This window comes from Berghia stephanieae, chromosome 10 (assembly GCF_034508935.2).
Source record: "Berghia stephanieae isolate SIO BIC M18660-M18661 chromosome 10, UCSD_Bste_1.3, whole genome shotgun sequence".
Lineage (NCBI taxonomy): Eukaryota > Metazoa > Mollusca > Gastropoda > Nudibranchia > Aeolidiidae > Berghia > Berghia stephanieae.
Genome location: NC_088369.1, coordinates 38,909,345 through 38,927,555, shown reverse-complemented (window position 1 = coordinate 38,927,555; position 18,211 = coordinate 38,909,345). Strand labels below are relative to the sequence as shown.

General features: G+C 36.0%; 2 protein-coding genes across 2 annotated transcripts in view; both read right to left on the bottom strand.

Moving 5' to 3' along the window:
- Positions 1-18,211, bottom strand: part of LOC144981101 (uncharacterized) — an 860,429-nt gene that overhangs the window by 110,466 nt on the left and 731,752 nt on the right. The window lies entirely within an intron of this gene.
- The window catches only part of LOC144981098 (uncharacterized), a 62,931-nt gene that overhangs the window by 18,339 nt on the left and 26,381 nt on the right, over positions 1-18,211 (bottom strand). Inside the window, exons 2-13 of the mRNA XM_078929224.1 lie at positions 13,386-13,564; positions 12,725-12,905; positions 10,172-10,473; positions 9,384-9,529; positions 7,646-7,705; positions 6,522-6,663; positions 5,813-5,866; positions 4,868-4,992; positions 4,202-4,361; positions 3,188-3,274; positions 2,566-2,704; positions 790-855 (exon numbers count right to left, since the gene is read on the bottom strand). Coding sequence (XP_078785350.1) covers positions 790-855; positions 2,566-2,704; positions 3,188-3,274; positions 4,202-4,361; positions 4,868-4,992; positions 5,813-5,866; positions 6,522-6,663; positions 7,646-7,705; positions 9,384-9,529; positions 10,172-10,473; positions 12,725-12,905; positions 13,386-13,564 — 1,641 coding nt within the window. The remainder of the gene's footprint in view (positions 1-789; positions 856-2,565; positions 2,705-3,187; positions 3,275-4,201; positions 4,362-4,867; positions 4,993-5,812; positions 5,867-6,521; positions 6,664-7,645; positions 7,706-9,383; positions 9,530-10,171; positions 10,474-12,724; positions 12,906-13,385; positions 13,565-18,211) is intronic.

The following is an 18,211-nucleotide window of genomic DNA, read 5'->3' as shown; positions in this document are numbered from 1 at the left end:
CCCAAAATGATTCTTCGTTGAAAATAATATATATATATAAAAAACTGGAATTGTGATTTCAGTTACACAAAAAGAAACTTCTATAGCAAATTTGACGAGTAATGAGTTTGCAGTGATTGAAGTTTGTCTACATCAAGAGTTGTTTGATCAGAGCTCTATCAATACAAAACTATACAAAGTAAATTATAAACTTGCAAAGTTCAAGACTCCGGATTTGAAATCTCTTATAAACTTCAGTTCTTCTCGACAACTTTTATTTTCAGTGATTGTAATATAAATTTCGCTAATTTGCGGGAGCCAAAGATTGAACTATATTCAAGGCCTCTTAGTCCAATCTATATATGCTTTAGATGTTAAAGAACCGTCCATCGCCTTTCCACTGACTGGACAATATCCGAAGCAAACCCTGAGTCAAAATTATTTTTTAAAATATCTTTTTATTTCACTTCAGAAACAAAAATTAAAATCTGGCCTCTATTGCCATTTTTCAATTCATTTTTCTATCTCCACATTTACTCTGAGGTCAATGCTATATCAATAATAAATTTTTTTTTTTTTTAATAGAAAAGCCTTAAGGTTTCAATAATTATTTGTTATTCACTCAAGATCACAAGAAATTGTATTCACTATTCACCATTTTCAAAATAACAACAATTTTCATTCTTCCTGATCGTATAAAAACTATACAGATAAATGAATTTCAATGGCACATTTGAATAATTCAAAAATAAGAAAAAAAACTCTTTAGGCCTTCTCCACTCTACATTCATTTCTTCTATTTCTACTCACCTTGACCGTCGTCCAGTTCCACTAAGTATTTGTTAATCTCCATACCACCAGAATCGTTAGGAGGGTCTAGAGAAAAAGATTTTAAAAGAAAATGAATTAAACATACCTCCTGCCTACTTGAAAATTTCAAATTCAGTAAGAAATACAAAATTCATCAGTAATTAATGGTCAAATTTCAGTAATACTAAAGCAAACAAACAAAAAATGATAGATACACCCTTTTATATATGTAAAATAAACTTACCATGTTATATAGGCATACTACTTATGCCGGTCAAGCCTCAATCAAAGTCCATTTTCCACAGCATGGCAAAATATTCAGAAGAAATCAAGTCCAGTGAATAAGTAAAAACTACATCTGCTACAAATTCTACACATTATATATAGATTTTTTATTGTAGCATGCGGTACAATAATGAAGAAAAAAAAATTTGAATTAACGTTGCGACCATTTGTATCAGTAATATTTCTTCTATTTCCGTAAATCCGTAATTGTCCTTACACTTCCATAACAATTACGGACGGTCCGTAATAATAGGCAGGTATGATTAAAATTAAATTTAAATTTAAAATGTCAATTTTTTTTTCCTCTGTATCCCTCGTTACTTTTAATATTTTAATGTACCAGTTCTTTTTGTCATCATTTTGTGATTTGTTTTGTCTGTTATTTGAAACTAAAACTAAAAATCAGTTAAATATGACTGATTCCCATGGGTCTAATGGTTTTTTTTCCTGTATCCATCTTTGTCTACTTTATACCTCTGTTACTTTTAATATTGAAATGAGACAATTTTTTTGTCAACATATTTTTGCCTTAATTCCCTACCAGGCGGGTTCGCGACGGTGCACGAATGCGGACCGGACTTTGCTGATTGGGTCAATCGTCATAACATAGTAGAACCATAAGAGGCTGCTGCCTTAATTGTCTGTCTGCTGAAGAAGACCAAAGGGTCAAAATTATGTCATTTGCTTTGGATTTTTTTTCCAACTGATGTGAGCCACGTTTTCTCTTTCTATTTCTTCTATCACTTATGATGACATCGGTAAAAAACTGTGAGGTGAATTGCAAAAGTCAATCATATCATCTCTTACAGACAAATACATAGCGACTAACTTTTCAAAGAGCTATTAAAAGAGGCACACCCTAGCGCCTTCAACTGTCATAACACATAATGGCAGTGTGTTTGGACTCTTATAGCCTAGATTTAGAGCTATAGTCTTCTCTCAATTTACCTATTCCCTGTTTTAAAATACTCCTCATGAATCCTAGGACGTGCCAGGGTCATTTCCTCACATACAAAAAAACAGCCAAGGTTGTTTTGTTTTGATGTTCAATTTTATTTTTTTTTCTCCAAAATGCCAAACCGGGACAATCCCGATTTTACCTATATTCAACAGACTCCTTCATGGCAAAGGATCCTAATAGGACCTATGCAAAAGTCATAAATCAATACAAGAATTTAAAGCTAAAGGAAATGGGGGGGGGGAGGGGGGGGGGTTATATATATACAGAAGTTTTAAAAGACAGTTAACATCCAGTATGTCCCGTCCTACATGTTAAACGTTGCTGTTGACCAGGGACCCCTTGTAAAGCGCTTTGAGCACATTTAGTGGATATTGCGCTATATAAAGCTCAATTTTTTATTTATTTATCTAAGAACTAGACCAAAAAATTAAGAATTTGTTTTTGATTCGGAGGAGAGGAGGCGGGGTAGAGGGGGAGAAATCAGCAAGCAGGCTAAAGTTGTCTGTGTGTCAGATATTGGCAGTACTCACCCCATGTAATCTTGAATGAATGTGCTTGTATCTTGCCCTTAATTTGGGGCTTGCTTGGACACTGGGGTCGGTCTGGCCTGGTCCTGTAAGAAACAGTCTCACTCCATTTGCTGGACCCCTCATCGTTTTTAGCACATAGCTGGATTATGGGATTGGGAGGAAACGGTATAATAGTAATGATAACGATGATGATGATGATGATAATGATAAGTATGATGATGATAATGAGAATCAGTAGTTGTGGTCATCGTTGTAGTAGTAGTAGTTGTAGTAGTAGTAGTAGTAGTAGTAGTAGTAGTAGTAGTAGTAGTAGTAGTAGTAGTAGTAGTAGTAGTAGTAGTAGAAGTAGCGGTGGTAGTACTATTAGTAGTAGAGACAGTCATAAAGATGATAAAGGTGATGATTGATTACGACAGTGGCAAGATTAAGGAATTCTGCAGCTGATGTTGAAACTGAGATACAAATGGAGGTAAGTTTTTAATAAAACACAGATTGCTTGTGGATCAAGATGGTTATGAGAATGTACTGCTGGTAAAACAGAATGTGATGTCAAAGGTCAATCTGACAGAATCAAACCTCATCTTTTTTTTTATTTGTTTTGTTTATTTCGTTATCAACCTACCCTGAATTTGTATTCGTCATTCCGTCTTAAATTGCACACTTTATAGCAAAGGTTTGGTCCATTGTAGACTGGGAGGAAGCCATGGCCCTGAGAGAGAGAGAGAAAGTACATTAGGCGATCAACAAATGGGATGATTTCAGCAGAGATGCCAACCTCAAGAATCAGAAATGTGGAATTTGGGAGAAAAAAAGTTTAATGTGAAAAAAAAAAAAGTGTAAATCAGACACTGTATAAATTTTGTATAATACAAGGAAAACGGCAGTTGCCACGAATACATGATTTTCAATGATTTTCATAATTTTCGCTTTGCCACCTTTTTAACATTTGTAATTTTCATAGAAGTTGGCACCTCTGTTTCAGTTTTTTGCCACCTTTTTAACATTCGTAATTTTCATAGAAGTTGGAACCTCTGTTTCAGTTCTTGGAATATTCATCCAAATGATTATGACAAGGAATGATTGGTTATACAACTTTTCAAGACCAGAACAATGGAAACATAACATCCCCCACCTCCCACTAAAATTTGTTAGAATCTTCCCATATCCCATAAAACATCCTTTCAGGGTACTTGATTTTGAAATCACTAAATGTTGGTTTGAAAAGTATATACAGACTATTACTATAAAGAGGTGTACTAAAATTCTGGTCCCTACATCACGTCTTTGACTCAGGCACTGTACACACATTACCCCCCACTCAAGTGGGAACCTGAACCTAGCTGTAAGCAATGGTGGATATTTTAAGAGTGTCAGTGACTGGTACTGTATGAAATAGAAACACGGTCCATATGGCCCTCTGGGGTATAAAATGGAACATTGTGAAGTGCATTGAGCGTGGGAAATCTGTGGAAATGCGTTAAAAAATAAATTTAAAAAAAAAATTATAAAATTACCTTTATTCATCCCATAGGAGAAAATGTGCCTCTAGGTTCTATTCCAAGGGAAGACTGGAATAACCCAGGCGTCAGTTATATAAATATTCATATTAGTTAATTAATTTATTTATTTTACTCACAGTAGTGTCATCCTCCATCTGTAGGAGGAACTCCTCATCATTGGGTCGCTTGATCCAGGAAATGGTAAGACTAAGGACAGACCTCTCTGACAGCATTGGAGGATCAGGCTGGGAAGGTACCGAGCCACTCGTGTAGAAAGCCACACACTGGCTGTATTGGCTGTAGGGATAGAGGATCAAAACGGAGGGAGGGTTACAAAAAAAATTACATTAAAAATATTTAACACATTAAGCTATCAACTCTGCCACGTTCATTTCATTTTAAGATCAAAAAATGAGACCCGTTGTCCCAATCCGGTATTATTTAGAAGAGAACTAGATAAAGAAAAGTTCAAAGTTCATTTAATCTTAGGCTTTCGCCAATAACTCATACAATTTGATGACAACATACATGAAAGTGAGAAAAAAAAGGTAAGTGGAACAATACAGTCAAAATAATGAGTTATATGGAAATTTTCTCACTCTTTAAAAAACATCAATATTTAAAACACATAAAGGTTTGTATATTCCATGGATAAATTCATTTTTCAGTACCCAAATCAAGACAGGGATACAGTTTTGAGGCAATGAGTTGCAGCTGATACAGTAATTTAGCACGACACATTATATAAAAAGCTGCACAATAAATTTTTATAAATAATTTTTCTTTAAAAAAATGATTCTTACCTTTTGCCTTGTGCATTGACAGCAGCCAATCGGAACAAATATCTAGTGGATGTGTTGAGACCAGACACTTTACAGCGACGTTGGATACCACTGTAAACTTCAATAAAGTTGTCGTCCCTTGAGCCCTGTAATTGAAAGGGAATTGAAAAAATGCTTGGGTCTCAAACTCAAATCAAGAATTTTCAAAAAGGAGGATTATTTCGAGGCTTCTGCAGAATGCAGAAGAAAAAAAAAATTATTAACAAACAAATTATACAGTCAAAAGGAAAAATTATTAAACAACAAATAAGCATGGATAAGTCCCTTGCTACCAGACTGTTTACAATGATTTTTGAAGGTGTATAGATACTACTGAGGGCCTGGACCACAAGCGGAAGTAAATAACGGAGAACTTGAAATACAACTAAGTAGTGTAAAAATTTGAGACCCATGAAACTGTTATGGGATTATTTAAGAAAAAACAAACAAAAACAAAATAAACCGTTAAAACACCCAATGCCTCTGTCCTATAATTCAAACAAGATTGTGAATAAAAATGATTCAATTTTGTATTTATCCTTGTTTCTTGGACAGACTAGTCACTAAACCGAAAATTGCAGATTCATAACCATTTCATTTCTCCGAACCATTTTCAGCGTTGGGGATAAGAAAGAAATAGAAGAAAAAGGTGGGAGGGGAGGCTTTGAACAATGATAAAAGTCTTTTTGTTTGTTGTTAATTTTTTGTTTTTTTTTTTGTATTTTCTTAAAAGAATCCTTGAACAAAAATTCCAAATAAAATGAGCAATTCATTTGATGTCTCAAGAAAACAATCCGATTGTTTTCAAAGATCTCAACAAGTTCCCTTGATAAAAGTAAAATAAATAAACCCTTTGTTTTAAAAAGCAGCAGATTTGCTCCAATAAAAATAATGAAGTAATCAATGAATTAATTAAAACAACCTTACCTGATCTGACTCAAGACAATATGCTGTTATCTTGGATCCATTTTCAGTAGTGCTCTGAAAAGAAAAGAAAAAAAATAGATTGCCATTTTCTTATATTGAGAAAATCAAAGTTCAAAAAGTCTGTCGCTTGCTTGATCAGCGCCAAGAGCCTCATTGTTGAGGATACCGTGCGCTCTATAAGAGTCTATTATTATTATTATTATTATTATTATTAATATTATTGTTATTATTATTATTATTATTATTATTATTATTATTATTATTATTATTATTATCATTATTATCATTATTATTGTTATCAATGGAGATTTCATAGATGTGACTTACTGCGACATATGGCATTATTTTGGGGCCAGACACGAGTGGAAAAATCTACATTACTGACTAATAAGATCAGAATTACTACACTTTAGATTTTTTCAGTTTAAGAATCTGCATTCATTCTTCTGAATAAAAAGATATTGAACCTATCTCAAATTGTATGATTCAGACTTTAAATTCAACGTACAACATCATCTACCGCCCTTAACAAAATACAATTTTGAGAAGGCTTGATCAGACATTATGACAATTTTTATCAACCTGAAAATTGAAGAGGGTAAATCCATGTGAAAGGTTTTTTAAATCCCTCCCCACTGTTAAACATTAAAAAATCATATGTATGTATATGTATATATACATATATATATATATAATTTCTCAAACTCACATTCCATTTGAGAGTCAGAGAGGTCCTAGTTTTGGAGGCCAGTTCTGGATGAGGAGGTGTGTCAGGCTCACAGGCAGAGGTACGGAAGCTCACTGGTTCTGTCAGGTTGCCCTTCAGTTCTTCTTGAAGAATTGCACAAACCCTGGGGGGTGGTAGAACAGAGAAAAGGAATTCTAATTATTTGACAGCAATATTGGATTACAAGCCAGCCTTGAAGCATAAACAAGGGGGAAAATCCAAAGTTCACAGGATAAAATTATGTCTCAATGGAAAAAAACAATATCTCAACCTTTTATTTTTCACCAAAGTCCAAATGATAAAATTATGCAACAATGTAAAAGTCAATAACCCAATACGATATTTTAAAACTCATCACTTTCTAACGCTGAAAACAGACATAGTTTGTTCATACAGAAAACTGACCCAATGACAAGTTAATCTTCTTAACAATATTCATCAGATGGATTGGTTCAAAAATATAAATCTAGGATCAGAGTAAAGATCAGAATTTTATAAACAAAAACAAAAAACGTGGTCCCTTAGAGCTCCCATAAAGCAATAATTAAATTCTGTTTTAGTTGCATTAAACTGACAGAAGCAATTGCTTACTACCCCTTGGCAAAGTATTTTCTACCCGATCCAACAGACCTAACTACGTAATCCAAGTACTGCTTGGTGGACAAGGATGTCACAAAACATCTCAACTGCACATGAGATCCATAACAATCTTTTTGCTTGTAAGGTGAGTGCTCTACCAACTACGTTACGGGAAATCTCTTTTAAATTAAAAAAAAAAATTGTAATAAACCTAAAGTAATTTATGTATTTAGATATTATCATTAACAATAATAAACATCATATGTGACCCCTCGTCTCAAAACGGTATTAAGTCGGGATTATTAAGATGCTGAAAATGGATTTTGTAGCCAGAAATATCAGACTTGCGTTGAGTTCATTTTCTTTATAGAGGAGAAGGAATATCATATTTTACTGTGCTAAATACCAACGTTTCATATTTTTGACCAGTTTAACTATAATTTGACTTTTTAGCATCTGGTCCATCCCGACATAATACCGTTTTGAGACGAGGGGTCACATATAACGTTTTACCCAATAATACTCACTTCAAAAAATATTCCGTGGCAGGAGTTAAAACTTTCAAGTTGATGTCTGTTGCACTACCACTGTGATGAAAGAAATTAAAAATGTGAAGGTTGAGAAATATTCACAACAGCTGTTTTACTGATAATACATTGATACGTATGAATAAAAGGCACATTGTGCGAAGCAGTGCCCTAGCTATGAGATGTTATAACAGTTACAATCAATGCATAAGAGATGTTAAAACAGTTACAATCAATACAAGGTCTGAATTAATAAAAATGGAAAGTTTTCCATGAGGATGACGAAAATTAGTATAAAAATAACATCAAATGACAGTTTTGGAGATGGTGGTGGTGGTAGCTGTGGTAGCAGTGACTATGATGATGATGATGATGATGATGATGGTGATAATGTTGACAAAAATTATGGTGCACATTAATTGTCCATAATATTTATGATGATGATGATGATGATGATATTGTCATTAAGATGAATTCAACAATGATGGTGGCAGTGTGTAACTCATAGACCTGTAAATGAGCTCTATAAAAATTGACTGAAACTCTTCGACAAACTGAAGATTCAATTATTTTTTTTTTAAATAAGGGCATCATTGGAGAGGAGAGTGATAAATACAATATATCAAAATAGTGGTCGTTATTTCTTACTGGAAGTATGACTGCCATAATTTGATGTAGAAGGAATGCTAATAAGCATGTCATTCATATAGGTAAAGATGACTTCATCAAAGTCATATTCCTGCCTCTGGAATTTTTTTGACATAGAAAAATAATCACCATTATCATCTTTAACTTCTAGCCATGACCAATTGAATATATTCCTCACGGGACTCACATCTTTATCGATGCTCGTCAAGTCTGAATTGCGATCCACGAACAGACAGCTCAGCCATTGTGAGAACATTAGAATAATGTAGCAATGAGCAAACTTGATTTTCAATCAGTAAATGACAGAGAAAAAAAAACTTAAATAAATATGACTTCAGACCAATACACTGAATTATTAAGTAGAAGTGAATTATCAAGAAGAAACTTCGGACTTCAGCAGGCGTAGCGGAAAAATTCAAAGAATCGAAATGAAGGTAAATCGCCACAAAACAGCAAGCTCGCTTGGGCTTGAGCAAAACAATGCCAGAAAACGTCCTGATTTGCACGGGAATTAATTAGGCTACTTACCATTGTTCCTTATGATCAGGTACTCAATCAGTGAAGAAACGGTCAACCAGTTTGTTTACAACGTGAGGCAATCGAAATGTGCTTGTAGCAATCTATTCTACCTTTCGATTTGAAGATGTCTACATAACGGACTTGCGGCATTTCGCAATTTACTTTATCATAGTTTTGAGACTCGAAGGGTAAATGTGGTCAATTTTGGCTTAGATGAAACAGTGAAATTTATCGCTCGGTGGCTCAGTTAAAATTGGCTACAGTTGGAATCACGACGGATTGGAAAGTGAAAAAATAATTTAACGAAGGATGTGTGAAAATACCCAGGGAAGTGTTCAGACACGCCTTTTATAAAAAGCGTCGCTTTGTCTTGGCAATATATACATCGTTAATATAAACGGTCCCCATGAGCTATGCGTAGCGCTGTGGAACACTCCTAATTATTTTATGGACATTCGACTACGATTTGTGAATTCTTTCTTTTTTTATTTCTTTCCTTTTTTAAATATTTGAATTTGACAAATTGACTGATTTCAGTTAATTGACTGAGAATTTACAGGTCTAAACTCACCAGAAAACAGAGTCATACTTCTTGTCCCGGCCACTGTCTGACAAGAAGAGTTCATACTTGAGATCAGAAGGATAGATCTCCATGGACTCACCACAATCCGGTGGAGACAATTTGACCTTTGCACTTCTAGCATCCACATCCGTCACCTGTGATGGAAATTTTGAAAGGAAAAAAAAAACAGTAGAATTATTTGCAAAGCCCAATAGGTCAGTATGAACATTTCAAAATATTTTGACTTTTTTTTTCTTTTCTTTCTTTTTTTTTAATCTATATTTCTAATAATTTTCAATTTTATTTTGTGTTTGTTTGCCTCTTTTTGCTTTGGTTTGATCTTTGTTTTCTGAAAATCATTACATTATTGCCCTCCACCCTGAAGGACATTTAAATTCTTACCCCGTGATATAGTTAGATTTATTTACAAACATAGCTAGGGATTGAAAATTAAAATTTCAGTACGGAAAACATCCAAGGGTGTTGGAAAAAGAATCCAAGCATATATATGCCCTTCAATTTTATGCAATTTGATGTGTATAACAATGCATTCATTGTAAACTTTTGAACTCTCAATGATACGTGTTCAACCATATTATCCAACAGTGGACAGAAAATATATTTCTTCTGAATACTAATTTAGTGGTAAACCTCTAAAGTAACTCTGTACGGTTTCAAGCACTCTAAAATTACATGTTGTAACAGGCTTTATTTTTTTTAACCAACAGGTTTTTGGGAACAACATAAAAATAAGAAATGTTTATTGATGTATACAAACTTTAATCATTTAAATTTACCTTAGGTTCAGGCAAGGCAGAGAGACACTGAATTATCAAGTTACTCTCCTCCTCTGTTTCCATTGGTCCATTTTCTTGGGGCATCCCACCCTGGTTTCCTTGGTATACTGGCATCTCTGCACCATGCATGGGCCCAATATCCCCGTTCATGTTCCTTGGTCGACGACCACCACCTTGGAATCGCGGAGGATTTGGATAAAAGTTTTCATTGCCATTTACTCGTCGCTGCTGCAGCTTTTTTCGAACCCTGTTCCTAGTTCGAAGTGTTCTGTCATCTGTTGAATTCAATGGAGGACTTGGGCCTACAAGTACAAAAGCAAAAAAGGAAACACATTTATTTCTTTTTTTTTTCTCAAATATATTAGTGTGAATATAATTTATTGATTGGTTTAAGCTTGTTAGTATGGAAGTAAAACCAAGTGGAGAGGGTGGACTGTTTAAAAGGGATTTGGGGAAGAAAAAAAGATGAGTTTATTTTCCTGAGTAACTTAATGACTGAATGTAAAAGTTGGAAGCTTAAATCAATAAGAACATCTTAGGACATCCACGATGCATATTATTTTTATATAATTCACTTAATTATTATATCTCGCCATTACCAACCGAAAAGTTCATTATGATCCATTTTTGTGCATAAATTGAAACCACTTTTAAATCCCAAATAAGTTCTCCTGAATAAAACAATAGTGATAGGACTTCTGGTCACTAGAGGATCATCCAACGATCAATCTCAATCAAGAGGCAGGGGGTGCAATTTAATAAGTTCTAAAGTCCACTAGAAAACTGAAGATGAACATTTAAATCCATAAAAATTCGTCAGCAAATATGTCCCAATGCACATCAGGTGTAGTGTGTACGCATCGCGACAGAGAAACGAAACCTCTAAGTCGCATGCGGATCGTGTCAACCGATCGATGACGATGTCTCTTGACACACCAGGGTACAAATCCAACCGTTAAGTCACACAGATGATTTATGCTTGTTTCCAACTTTGCTTGCAGTCGCGCTGGAAGCAATTGAAAGTTTGAACAGAAATTTTCTAGCGTAATAAAAGTTTGCAAACTCAAGAATTTGTTTGTCTTTTCATTGAAAATAGAACACTTTAGAGAAAAGAGTTGCGATTTTCGTGAACAGCAGACGTTATCTCCGATATGGGAACCAATACCGGATGTTGTTGTCCTGTGCTAAAAATAGATGTCACCTGTGTCATTTCAGGTGAAGTGTGTCGTGTCAGCTGACTGGTAGGTAGTGGTAGTGAATGACACGGTGAACCAGTGCTTACTTGACGTCGCGTCGCGACTGTAGTGAAGTTGTATGCATCATGTTTTTGACGATATTTACATGATGCGTACAATGGCATTTTACTTGAGTTTTGCCATCAGCAGTAAACGTCTCCAATATCGTTACACTGATTTCCTCTCACGTTTTATCCAGAACACAGCATTCTTTCTCACATAAAAAATATATATCGACAAGCAGCATGCGAAATGGTTAATTTCCCATAACTATGTAGATAATTTCTTCAAAATCGATCGTGCAAGTACAGAGAACAGGAGACCTGCATAAATCCCTTGACAGTTCAAGAAACGCCCTGCAATCGATGTACATAATGTGTGCAGGTCTGTTGCCGAACACAATCGAGGGCTTGTTTTAACATTGTTGTATCGTATATGTAATGGACGAATCCTTGGCGTTGGTTTGGTTAGTATTAGTATTTTCATTACCCCACACAACTATGTAAGTTATCAGACCTACAAATAAGTATACGTCGATCATTCCTCCATCTCTTGAACGTGTAGCGGAAAGTGGGGAAAGGGGGGTTCAGACTAAACTTTTTAAATTTCACTTACGCCACTGCTTGCTCAAATTTACTTTTGAATATTTTCGTATATTTTCTCTATTCCTCGTATAAGGACAAACTTCTTTCATTCTCATACTGATTAACATGACTGTTAGTCTGCTAGACAATGATGTAGAGATTATATATATATATATATATATATATATATATATATATATATATATATATATATATATATAGAGAGAGAGAGAGAGAGAGAGAGAGAGAGAGAGAGAGAGAGAGAGAGAGAGATTATAAAAACAAAAAAACCATGAAATAATAGTGCTCAACTCTTTTTTTTATAAAGGAGCTATTTATAGAATATTTCAAGTATAATTATGATCAACTTCTACAATATTGTTTCGAGCGTTCGCTCTCATCAGGAAATCTTGATTATAATTATCCTTGAAGTATGTTATTATATATTATATCAAGGGTTTTGATTGTTTTGTTTTGTCTATTATTGTGTTTGTTTTGTTTTTTTCCCAGTTTCTCTTTTTTGTTTTTCTCTCTCTTAAAATCAAGAGTGACAATGATTAATTAAAACAGCATGATTAAAATTTCAAAAAAAATATTTTAAGTCACTCTCTCTCTCTCTCTCTCTCTCTCTCTCTCTCTCTCTCTCTCTCTCTCTCTCTCTCTCTCTCTCTCTCTCTTTTTTTTTTTTTTTTCTTTTTCTTTTCTTCCATATCGTCTGTAGACTAACTGCTCACCTGTTGGCGAAGGATGGCTGGAACAGTTTTGATTGTTGGACGCCTGGATGTGTGAAGGGATTCCCCCGCCGTGCACGTGCGGTGGGACGGGGTGACTGTGGTGAGGGTGGGGGTACTGGTTGGGGTTGGGAGGGTACCCACCCCCGTAACTGTAATACTGGCTTCCGTTGGCTGGACCACCCTGGGGAAGAAGCGGAAAAGGGGAGATAAGTGAGTGAGTGAACGAATGAATGAACGAACGAATGAATGAATGAATGAATGAACGAACAAATGAATGAACGAATGAATGAACGAACGAATGAATGAATGAATGAATGAATGAATGAATGAATGAATGAATGAATGAATGAATGAATGAATGAATGAATTAATTAATTAATTAGCATTTATATCCACAGTATTTACGGAGACCATTGTAAATGCATTCTATAATGATAATTGAGTGCCTACTAACTCATTGCCTTCATCGCCTTTAAGTTCCTGCTACGACTCTCTCTCTCTCTCTCTCTCTCTCTCTCTCTCTCTCTCTCTCTCTCTTTCTCTCTCTCTCTCTCACACACACACACACACATACACACACACATACACACACACATACACGCACGCGCACACACACACCTCCCTCTTTCAGCATTCCCAATGATATTATATAAAGACTTACATAGTGTCCCATGGATGACATGGGGCTGATTGCAGGGGCGGGGGGCTGGGGGAACACCAGCACGTGAGTCAGGACTCCGTTCTCGTCGACCAGTTGCTGTACCATGTGTCCAGGGGGGACTTGCATCGGGAGGGGCGCTGGAGGACCGTCATAGGATCGCATCCGAACGGTCGCAGGACCTGAGGAAGATAAAATAAATAACAAAATATGAAAAACAAGCCAAAGAAGTCTCTTTTTTTAAGAGTCAGATAAGCCACCGAGTGGACGTGTAGATAGTATGCGCTTGGCTGAAAATCTCACAAAATTGCCATCCGGAAGTATAACGGACCAACACACAAAATAATGTGTAACCATGAACTTTTCTAGTCTGGTTCATACAGTTTAGTGAGAATTATTCATAAATGCGGATGGCAAAAAACAATAACAATGACCTGAGTGGCGTCATATGCATTCCATCTATACTTGCGAACAAGTCTGATAACCCACACCATCATGGTCTGTCTCATTGTTGTAATGGGAAATACTCTCAAACAAAAGCAAATATATACCCCATGACAAGAATGGAAAAAAAAAAAAAAAACAAGCCCATAGTAGCGTTCGGTTAACCCTCTCCTTACCACCTACAGCAAAATCGTCACATTTATTGTTACGACACAATATACTTTTTTTTTTCTTATTCAGATATATTTTGTACATCACAATGATCTTTGTTTAATTAAAAAGAACATAAATTTGTTTTATAGAGAGATTGTTTGAGTTTTTTAAAATCTATTTTTTTTTTTCCTGCTGGGTAAGCCTGCCATTTTGGGGAAATACTGAAAATGATCGGGAAGGGGAGAGTTAAAAGACCTGCAATATTATATAAAATGATTTCGGCTGGTCATAGCTCCATCTGGCAATCGAGACACATTCGTATATTATATAAAAATATATAAATAATAATGTGAAATTGAATGTAAGCTTCAATTTAATTACATAAAACAGATCAAATGAACGTTTCGGGTTTCCCCTATATCAACAAAACAGGATGAATGAAACACCACAGATGAATGAGATGATGTGGTAGTGGCGTGGTTAACTACATTATTAACATTATTATTTATTTCTTCGAGCTTCGAGCAGCAACATTTACACATAAAAATATAAACCATGTTAACAAAGTGACGCCGTTGACTTAGCATAGAGTGGTCGACTTACTCACACCAGCAGTTGTGTGAGCTGGAAGTAAAACAAACCATGTCTGTATATATAATACTTAAACCTAATTTTTTTTTTTCTTTCTAAATCTCATTTTAAACAGTTAACCGTACTCTGGAAAGACACATATTTCAAAATTTGGCCAGAAAAGCTCGTCCTTCAAATATCGATCGATTTCAATGACCCCCATCTTGTCAAAAATTATCAAACCTGGGACCTCCCGAAGTCTCAAGAGTTTTTGCCAAGATCAGGGTCACTTAAACCGATCGATATATTATGAAGAAATGTCGTCATTATTTTGACTTTAAAACTCAATTTTCGGCATCTAGTTCATTCCAACACACAACACCAGATGAACAAGGTGTGTCACAAATGTACAAATAATTCTATTTATATTTACTTTACACTCCTCTTTATTATGTGATCCCCTTCGCGTTTACTTTCCTCCATTAAAAAAAAAAATTCCCACCTACTCTTTCATAATAATGCAGTACGTGTCATTATACATTATTGTATGCTTATCTACCCCAAAATCAATGAGAACGGGCCAAAAAAATATAAATAAATACAAAACAAATAAATGTAGGTCAAACTTTCACTGGTCACGCCCCTAAAAAGCTGCCAGGAGACTCCTGACAAAACAATATATCATTTTTTTTTTGGCTATTCTTTTTGTTTTGTTTTTTTTTTTTTTTTTGTTTTTTGTTTGTTTGTTTTTTTTTTTGTTTGTTTGTTTTTTTTTTTTGGAAGAGGGGGGGGGTTGTTTTTGGGGGGTTTTTTGGTTGTTTTTTTTTTTTTTTTTGCGTTTTGTTTGTTTTTTGTTTTGTTTGTTTTTGTTTTTGTTTTTTTTTGTGGGGGGGGGGGGGGGGGGGGGTTCTTCTTCTTATTTTAAATACATTTTTTTTCATCTTGGCTAGATAGTTTTTATTTCCAATATCAACTGATTAAATTGGCTCCCAACTTGTTACCAATATTTTTCTTTTAATCTCAAAACCTCTGTGGGTTTTTGGGAGGTTTTTAAAAAAATATTTTTTATTATAACTGTCACAAGTTGAGGGTCATTGTGGTCGGGTGAAATTCGAAGAAAAAGTTTTCTGGAAAACATTAATTTAAATATATTTTTTTTAAAAAGAATAATAATTTTAAAAAAATAAAATTAAAAAACTCTTTTGTCAGAAAGGGGGTAAAGCGGATGGTTTGATTAACCAATTACCCGAGATGGCCGACACAATCAGAACTATTACTCACGTCGAGTGTTCTAGATTCCAGACACAATTTCTACCAATGAAATATGAGGAAAACGTTATACTGTATCAGACGAACGGGATGTATAATAAAAATAATGATAATATAGTGTAACATAATATAACAATTTAGGTTGGTGGGTCCGGGAGGAACTGACATTTAAAATGGGGTGCGTATTATTAGAGAATCGTAGATGGTTATAAGTGGCTGGAAAGGGCAAATGGAATTGGCGTGAAGAGCCAGCCAGTGTGAGTGCTTGTGTGTGGGAAGGAGGTGAAGGGAGAGGAGGGAGGGGGGGGGAGGAGAGGGGGGGGGGAGGAGAGAGAAGAAAGAGAGAGAGAAAGGAGAGAGAGAGAGAGAGAGAGAGAGAGAGAGAGAGAGAGGGGGGGGAGGGAGAGGACAGAGAGAGAGAGAGAGAAAGGGAGAAGAGAGAGAGAGAGAGAGAGAGAGAGAGAGGGGGTGAGGGGAGAGAGAGAGAGAGAGAAAGGGAGAAAGAGAGGAGGAGAGGGGGGAGGGGAGAGAGAGAGAGAGAGAGGGGGGGGGGGCAGACAGACGTACAAATACGACAGAAGGAAAGATCAGCTAACGGGCGGATGGATGGACAGGCAGCAAAGACAGACGGTCAGAAAGATGGATGAATGGATAGATAGATAGATAGATAGATCGAAGGATGAATGTTGAGTATGAAAAATGGCGGAGGGGCTGACAAACAAACGACAGACAGAAACTTGATAGACGGGTAAAGTATATAGTAAGTACACGAGTATTAGAAGGTAAAATAAAAACATAATGATTGTGAGGGGGGGGGGGGGTAGAGAGAGAGAGAGAGAGAGAGAGAGAGAGAGAGAGAGAGAAAGAGAGAGAAAGAGAGAGAAGAGAAGAAAGAGAGAGAGAGAGAGAGAGAGAGAGAGAGAGAGAGAGAGAGAGAGAGAGAGAGAGAGAAACCTCGTTATGAAACAAGTCTATGTAAATACAGTGCTGGCCCGTATATTGGGGTCAAGGGAGGTCAAGGGAACTACGGTAAATTGGACAGAAATTTCCGTACTCTTATGAGGCAATGGTTATGGGGGTATAGCAGATGAGAGGGTATTGTTATGATGGGGTCATCGATGCTGGTTGTTGGCAATAAGAAAAGGACATATGCACTAAGTATACTGGAGTACGCAAAAACAAAAACAAAAACAAAAAAGCAAACAAACAAACAAACAAAAATGCGAGAGAGATAGAGTTAGAGAGAGAGAGAAAGAGAGAGAGAGAGAGAGAGAGAGAGAGAGAACATGGGAGGGAGGGAGTACAGGGAAAAGAGAGAGAGAGAGAGAGAGAGAGAGAGAGAATGGGAGGGAGGGAGTACAGAGAGGAGAGTTAGAGAGAGAGAATGGGAGGGAGGGAGTACAGGGAGGAGAGTTAGAGAGAGAGAGAATGGGAGGGAGGGAGTACAGGGAGGAGAGTTAGAGAGAGAGAGAGAGAGAGAGAGAGAGAATGGGAGGGAGGGAGTACAGGGAAGAGAGTTAGAGAGAGAGAGAGAGAGAGAGAGAGAGAGAGAGAGAGAGAGAGAGAGAGAATGGGAGGGAGGGAGGGATTACAGGGAGGATAGTTAGAGAGAGAGAGAGAGAATGGGAGGGGGGAGTACAGGGAGGAGAGAGAGAGAGACACACACACAGAGAGAGAATCTAGTGGTGTTGTGTGGCGAGCACGCACAGGAGAGATGAGAGTGTACACACATAATATTTGTAAACAGCTTGGGTTTCTAAATTTTTATTTTTTTTTTTTAAAGGTTTTCAGGCAAGTTGCGTGCCCTTGAACTTCATACAGACGTAAATAACTTTTTTTTTAACGCTTGTGTAGGCCTCTCTCTCTCTCTCGCGCTCGCTCGTCTCTCTCTCTCTCTCTCTCTCTCTCTCTCTCTCTCTCTCTCTCTCTCACACACACACACACACACACACACACACACACACTAATTGAACCAATTTCAATCGAGATAAAATTTCTCTCAAATCACCATTTCTATACAGCAGTTATCTAGATAAACTTTCAGACCGCTATTTGGGTGATTAGTTCTCACTAAATTCTCTCAAACAGACATAAGGTTACACATAGTGTTTGTGTGTTGGTACAACTGAACTGGAATGATAGGCAAAACTGGTTAGTGTTGTAATTCGACGCATAGAATCTTTTTTTTTTTTTATGTACTTTAGTTATTCTGTATCAGTTCAGCAAGAAGCAGCTTTTTATTATTTAAAAAAAAATCCCCAAAAAATCGGGAAATTCCCACCTGTTAATTTTGTAAACGATTAAATAAAAAAAAAAAAGAAACGAAGATAGAAGGGGGGGGGGTGAGGCAGGCAGACGGTAGGATGATAATTATTGAGAAGGAGAAGATTTAA